General features: G+C 43.2%; 1 protein-coding gene across 1 annotated transcript in view; it reads right to left on the reverse strand.

Annotated features, from left to right (window-relative positions):
* TNKS (tankyrase) overlaps positions 1-6,770 on the reverse strand; it is a 163,346-nt gene extending 156,576 nt beyond the window's left edge. The window contains exon 1 of the mRNA XM_054720078.1: positions 6,028-6,770. Coding sequence (XP_054576053.1) covers positions 6,028-6,700 — 673 coding nt within the window. The 5' untranslated portion in view covers positions 6,701-6,770. The remainder of the gene's footprint in view (positions 1-6,027) is intronic.
* Positions 6,771-7,424: the final 654 nt, after the last annotated feature.

The raw sequence follows: 7,424 nt of genomic DNA on the forward strand, positions 1-7,424 counted from the left end.
TCGAGGGCAGCTTTCTCTCAGAGGTGCTTGCAGGGATTACCAAGGGACACTGAGACCCGGGGCCTCTTAGGGCAGGGCTGACGGTCAGCCATTGCTGTTTGCTTCGCCCTGAGACTCCGCCCCGAGACTCCGCCCCATCCAAGCTGTGCACAGAGGCTTTTGCATATGAATGGCCTGGTCCTCTGAAATCTAAACTTACCTAACAAACTGCAGCTGAGTCAAGAGAGACCCAGAACATCCAAAAGAAGGCCCAAGGCCCCACAGCAGCTTGCATTGCTTCACAGCTGGGCCTCATCTGGGCACCTCCAAAACCCAAACGAAGAAGAGGAATCTGCAGATCTCTCCGTAGCTCCTGCGGCCTCAGGCAGAGGCTAAATTAGCACCTCCTTGGAGATCCAAGAGCCAGTGTACGCAGGGGTCAGAGTGGGACCATCAAGATTACAACTCCTCAGATACATAAGGGACACACTCAGGGGGCAGACTCAGTGAGCACCAAAAGCCCCACTGAAGCAAGTCTTGACTCATAAGGGTGTCTCCAGCACAGAAGTTTCCCATCATAGACACAGCTGATCCTCACAGCCAATTGGCCTGGAGGTCAATTCCTCCCAGTGATACACCAACAACAATCAAGGCTTAACTACAACAAGACTGTGTACACAGCCCACAAAGGGGTGCACCAAGAGTGTCCATCTCAGGTAACTGGGAAGGCTGAGCCACTGGGCCCTATAGGACACCTAGCAAACAAAGCCACTCTTTCAACACAGGGAAGCAGCCAAAATGCAGAGACAAAGAAACAGGTCACAAATGAAAGAAATGAAGGAAAGCAAACTACTGGATATAGAGTTCAAAACCACAGTTATAAGGTTTCTCAAGAATTTTCTAGAAAAGGCTGATACATTTAGCGAGACCTTCGAGGATATGAAAAAGGACCAACTAGAAATTAAGCATACACTGACTGAAATAAGAAATATTATACAGAGATCCAACAGCAGACTAGAGGATCACAAGAATCAAGTCAAAGGTTTGAAATACAAAGAAGCAAAAAACACCCAACTGGAAAAGCAAAAAGAAAAAAGAATCCAAAAATATGAAGATAGTGTAAGGAGCCTCTGGGACAACTTCAAGCATACCAACATCAGAATTATGGGGGTGCCAGAAGAAGAGAGAGAGCAAGATATTGAAAACCTATTTGAAGAAACAATGACAGAAAACTTCCCCCACCTGGTGAAAGAAATAGACTTACAAGTCCAGAAGCGCACAGAACCCCAAACAAGAGGAATCCAAAGAGGACCACACCAAGACATATCATAATTAAAATGCCAAGAACAAAAGACAAAGAGAGAATCTTAAAAGGAGCCAGAGAAAAACAGTTAGTTACCTATAAGGGAGCACCCATACGATTGTCAGCTGATTTCTCAACAGAAACTATGCAGGCCAGATGGGAGTGGCAAGATAGTCAAAGTGATGAGTAGCAAGAACCTACAACCAAGATTACTCTACCCAGCAAAGCTATCATTCATAATTGAAGGTCAGATAAAGAGCTTCACAGATAAGAAAAAGCTAAAGGAGTTCATCACCGCCAAACCAGTATTATATGAAATGCTAAAAGGTATTCTTTAAGAGGAGGAAGAAGAAGAAAAAGGTAAAGATAAAAATTATGAACAACAAATACATATCTATCAACAAGTGAATCTAAAAAGCAAGTGAATAAAAAATCTGATGAACAGAATAATCTGGTAAATATAATAGAATTAGGGGCATAGAAAGGGAGTGGACTGACAATCCTCAGGGGGAAAGAGGTGTGGGGGGTGCGGGAAGAGATTGGACAAAAATCATACACCTATGGATGAGGATGGGGTGGGGAGGTAAGGGCATGGGGTGGGGTGGGAACCGGGTGGAAGAGAGCTATGGGTGGGGGGGGGGGGCGCGAAGAGGAACAACTGTAATAATCTGAACAATAAAGATTTATAAAAAAAATAGGATAATGTATGTAAAGTGTTTGACAAAAAAAGAAAAGAAATGGACAGTGGTTATGGTCTGACAACACTGTGAATGTTAATGCCATTGGAGTGTACAATTAGAAATGTTGAATTTTATGTTATATATATTTTATCACAAAAAAAAGAAAGTGACAAATTTGGAAGACAGGCAAAGTTCCAATATACATAAAACCAAGAAAAGAATACTAAAAACTGTAATTTAAGAAAACGTGTATGCATATATGCATAACCCATGGACACAGACAACAGGGTAGTGAAGGCCTGGGACAGGGAGTGGGGCAGCCTTGAAGGGGTCAATGGGGGGAAAAGGGAGATATATGTAATACTATCAACAATAACGATTTAATTTAAAAAATAAGGTAAATACTATGAAATCTCAGAATTCAATGCTTTGTTAAAAGCCTTTTTTTAAGACCTCACCTGAATTTTTCTTTTAAAAAGGAGACCTCATCCTATATAATAAAAGGGTAATATGCAAATAGACTGAATGGCCGAACAACCTATCAAAGCATAATATGCTAATGATATGCTAAGGCCGTCAAACGCTTGCTATAACCTGCACTGACCACCAGGGTGTAGATGCTCCTACTGGTAGGTTAGCTTGCTGCTGGGGTCAGGCTGATCTGGACTGAGAGAGATGGGCCAGACATGCCCCAGAGCCCTCCTGCAGTCCCTCCCTGGCCCAATCACGCACCAGTGTGGTCCCTCAGCCTGGCCTGTGCTCTCTTGCAATTCGAGATCCCTCGGGGGATGTCGGAGAGCCAGTTTCAGCCCGATCCCACAGGCCACACCCCTTGGGAGGGCGCCAGATGCAGGCTCATGGCTGGTGAGCGATGCTATGGCAGCATGAGCCTCTACCGATCTGGACTGATTGGGTTCGAGTCCACAGCAGGCACAGTGGGGCCGGGATGAGCAGGAACAGCATGTGACTTTGGACTGCAGGTTTCAGCCCCATCCCTGCAGGCCACCCAGAAAGACCCCACCCATTCAGGCACTGGGCCTCTAGTCAGAATATACTGGCCCTTTAACAAAATTATGTCACTAGTAGGCATTAAAATAAGAAGATATCATCACTCTAAATTGATATGATTATAAAGTTTTGACTGCAGTCCTCTGAACAATAGAAAACCGGGGATCAAAAATCTTATCTGTAGAAGAGAAAGTCTTACATAAACTCTAGTCAATAATATAGGACTGGGTCATTTTGATATAGCCATCTTAAGACAGCATTAGAAATAGTGTTTTGAGAACTGTATCAAAAATAGAAACTGAAGATTATGTTTCTAATTGTGGATAGGTGATTCCATTGTCTCTAAGCTATATTTTAAACAAATAATTATCACAGTCCAAGATAGGAGAGAAAGGATTCTTAATTGTGCTGCTTGGAAAGAACTTTGGTTACTCTTAAGGTGATATTTTTTTAAAAGTCATAAGGTTTAAATATGATTTCTGAGATCTTTAAAATGGATCCATTTCATTCTATAGAACTGTAAACTCATTTTAAAATAAAAATAAAGGCATTAATTAACATCCTTCCCATCTTTATTTGGCTAGCTAGTTTCGACTGATCTTTTAAATCCCCGCTTAAAAATCTCTATCTGGAAAGACTTCCTTATGTCCTAAAACCACGACAAACGTCCCTATTATCTGCTCCAACAGATAGTATAATAATGTACTTTTTCTATCACTTTAGGTTACACACTTTGTGGGGTTTTGTTATTACTGTTCTTATCTAGCTGTCCCTACAAGACTGTAAGCTCCATAAGGTTAAGGACTACTTATTTGCCATTTCAAAATTGTATCAGTATTTAACACCTGTTTTATGGTATTAAAATATTTGTGAAAAATGAACTACAAGTTTTAAACTTTTCCATCCATCCAAGAGATTGTATCTATTTCCTATCTTTAAAACAGCTATTCATGGACAATTCAATGAATAGCATTCCAATCAACTAATAGTCAACTGAGAATTACTTTTAACTACTCAGACTATACATGATGGAGAAGACTAGATTTAACAAAGTTTTAATGCTATATACATAGAAACGTGAAGTATGGTAAACTGACTATAGGGTGGTATGTTTTTATACCATGGAGAGTTTTACTGTTTTTGTTTTGTCTGTTTTCCACAATTGAACTAAACAATTTTTTTTTTTCAGTAACAGCCAGTTCAAGGTTGGATTCTCAATAACTACAGCATAATTACAGGACTAAAACAGAATAAAAAGTAACTTATGACAAACAGAAGTGATTTGGGAGATATGATCTACTTCATGTGTGGCTAATCCTAAACAAGTTCATTATTACACAAATAAATGTAAGTATCATCTGTGATTACTTACAATGGAGTAAGGTGAGGAGTGACAAGACTTGTGAAACAATGTTAAAATAGTCAAATTTGGAATAAAGTATGCAAAAACAAACAACCTTGGTTAATTTATAACACCAGGCGTAGGCCTTTCATTTGGCCTAAAGAAAAAGAAATTCTATTTCATTTAAAATAAGCAGTATCCTGGAGCAAATACCTAGTTAGATGATAGCCTGTTTATGATCCAACTCACTACATTCCCAACAGTAATGTCTACTTGCCAAGAATGGATCCAGTAATCTAATAATGATTTCCTGTGTTTCTCATATTGTTGATCATGGCGCATTAATGAGTCACAAACAGCATTTGTAAATAATGAAATGTAATAGGATATAAAATATCAGAGTACAACACATGTAGTAAGGGAAAGTATTCTTTCCTGAAACTTTTGATTCAGTTTGTGTGTGTGACAATGTAAAATATGTTTCTAACTATTGGTTGCAATAAAAAATGTGTGAATCTACTCTAGAAATATATACCCCCAATTACTTCCATCACAATTACTCACGAAAATTAAAAGTGACATGAACCGAGGTATAGGTTATGAAAGTTTAAACTTGATTTCACAAGCTCTAAAATCAAACTGTTTTGAGTTCAAATCCAGGTTCCACTACTTTCTGTGTGAATTTGGACTTATTTAAACAGTATGTGCTTCACTTTTGTCATCTGTAAAACGGGGGTAAGAATATACAAGTTTTGGTAACAATAATAATATACATAGTAAGTTCTTAACAAATATTTTACCATTAACAGAACTGAAGGCATGATATATATTAGAAACAGCAAAAACCTTAACAGTGGTATCACAGTTATCTAGGCTGTGAGAATAAGTCCTTTGTTTTGTTTTATATTTCTGTAGTTTATAAAAGTATACTAGATGTTTTTAAAATTAAAAACCTAATTCCAAGGTTTGGGAATTAGAACTTTCTCTTGAGAACTTCTGTGCCAAGTGCTTCTCACTAAACACTCACACAATCTTAATATATAATTTTTGCCCATGAGAAAAAGGAGGCAACTGAGATGAGCTAAAGTCTGTGTTAGACAAGTAACAAATAGCAGTGTCCAGGACTTCAAATCCTATAGTTCTTCTATTATCACATAATGCATCCAAATATTCTCCTCCAGTTGTTTCACATTAGGGATATTTTGATCTACCAATGAGACTGTAAACCTGGGAAAGGGGGAAAGTTTCACAAACTTTATTTTTGTCTTTCACTGGCTTAACTAAGACTAGGACAGATAAACACTTGTTGAGTCACATTCAACCTCTTTTGTTCTACACTCTCCTCATGGGACATACCCTTGTAAAAAACTAAATAAGCCAGCAAACAAACGGCAAAGCTACTCGAAGCCTGCCCAAATCTAACTTTGTTCCTACAGAGAACCGAAAAAGTTAACGCATACCCATACCCAGAGACTACCACGAAGGGGATTTGGGAATGAGGACAAATATCACTAAGAAGAATGGATTCCCACGTTCCCCTACCACGCCCCCGTCACCCGGGCACCACGGAAAGGAACCTCCGTCCCTAGTGTCCCGGTGAGGTGTTCAGGAACCGTAACCACGCCCCCATCTTGTTCCATCACAATAACTTGGTCTTCTTTCCCTACCGGGACCCCCGTCCCTAACGTCGAAACCCTTAAAGAAAAGTTTCTGACCTGCAGCGAAGTGCAGGGGAGAAGATTTCCGGCCGGCCATGTCCTTAGCGTTCACGTTGGCCGCGTCCACCAGCCTCTTCACCCGGGACACGTCCCCATTGCGGCAGGCCTCCAACAGCTCCCGCAGGGCCCCGCTCACGGCTGGGACCCCTGGCCCCGGCCCCGCTGCCCCCGGCCCCACTGTGGCTGCGGGGCTCACTCCCGCCGCCTCGGGGCTCTCCGCCAAGCTCGATCCGGGGGAGGATGGAGAGGAAGAGGAGGAAGAAGTTGGGGAAGAAGAGGACGACGGTGAATTATTACTGACACCGCCGGCTGGGTTGGGAGGGACTCCGACGGCCGATGAAGCGGGAACCACGGGAACCACGGGAGCGGCGGCGACGGTACAGATTGTGCTGGTGGTATTGCAACAGCCGGTACTGTCAACCGGGTCCGGGGATCGGGGCCTGTCGGGCGGATCCCGACTGCCATCCCCCTCTGGCAGCGCTAGGCCGTGCCGCGGGGAGGCGAAGGGGGCCAGGCCGCCCGCCGTGGGAGAGGCTGGGGTGGTCCCCGGGGCCAGGCCAGGGCTGAGTGGTGGGGGAGGTGGCGGCGGCGGCGCCGAAGCCCCTGGGGCGGGCTGGAGCTGCTGTTGATGATGGTGGTGATGATGCTGAGAGCGACGCGACGCCGCCATCTTCGGACTCCCCCGGCACTGTCACTGCGGCAACGGCCCCCACAGCCCGCCCTCACTTCCGACTTCCGGACCAATCAGCATCCAGCGCACAGGAAATGATGCTTGGCGGAGTGGGAGGGGTCAAGGAGAAGTAGGGAAGTATTGGGAGCTCGGGTTACGGCCACGGAAGGGGGCGTGGCCTTGCGGCCGAGAGGCGGGCTTTGTGACGCCTGGGCGGGCCGGCGGGGAGATTTGAAAGCTGCAAGCAGTGTTTACCTAAATGGAAAGTTTCCTGCATTTCTCGCTTTCAGCTTGCTTACATTGCCCTGCTCCGTCCTCTGTCCAAGTCTCCTTTAATTTTCCTTTATCTTGCCCAAAACCTGCTCTTCAGGTGTAACTCGGTGCGGGAAGAGAATGTGTCGTTTTTCATCTAGCAAGGGTCCTCGTTTGAAAAATGGAATACTAGCTCCCTCACAGAATTGTTAGCGGGGGTTCAATGAGCTAACATATATACAAAGCGTTGCGTCCGTTAATAAAGCATAGCTGTAATCAGTCCATTGGTAATTCAGTCTTCTCTCCCTACCCTTCCCGTTATCCCCTTGATCTCTATAACCCTTCTCTATAAGTTTTCTCACTCTGTGTACTTTTTAAAAATATGTACGTTTTTATTGATTTTTAGAGAGAGAGGAAGGGAGAAGGATAGAGAGGTGGAAACCGATGAGAGATGCAAATCAAAACAACAATG

Source organism: Eptesicus fuscus, chromosome 8 (assembly GCF_027574615.1).
Source record: "Eptesicus fuscus isolate TK198812 chromosome 8, DD_ASM_mEF_20220401, whole genome shotgun sequence".
NCBI classification, from domain to species: Eukaryota; Metazoa; Chordata; class Mammalia; order Chiroptera; family Vespertilionidae; genus Eptesicus; species Eptesicus fuscus.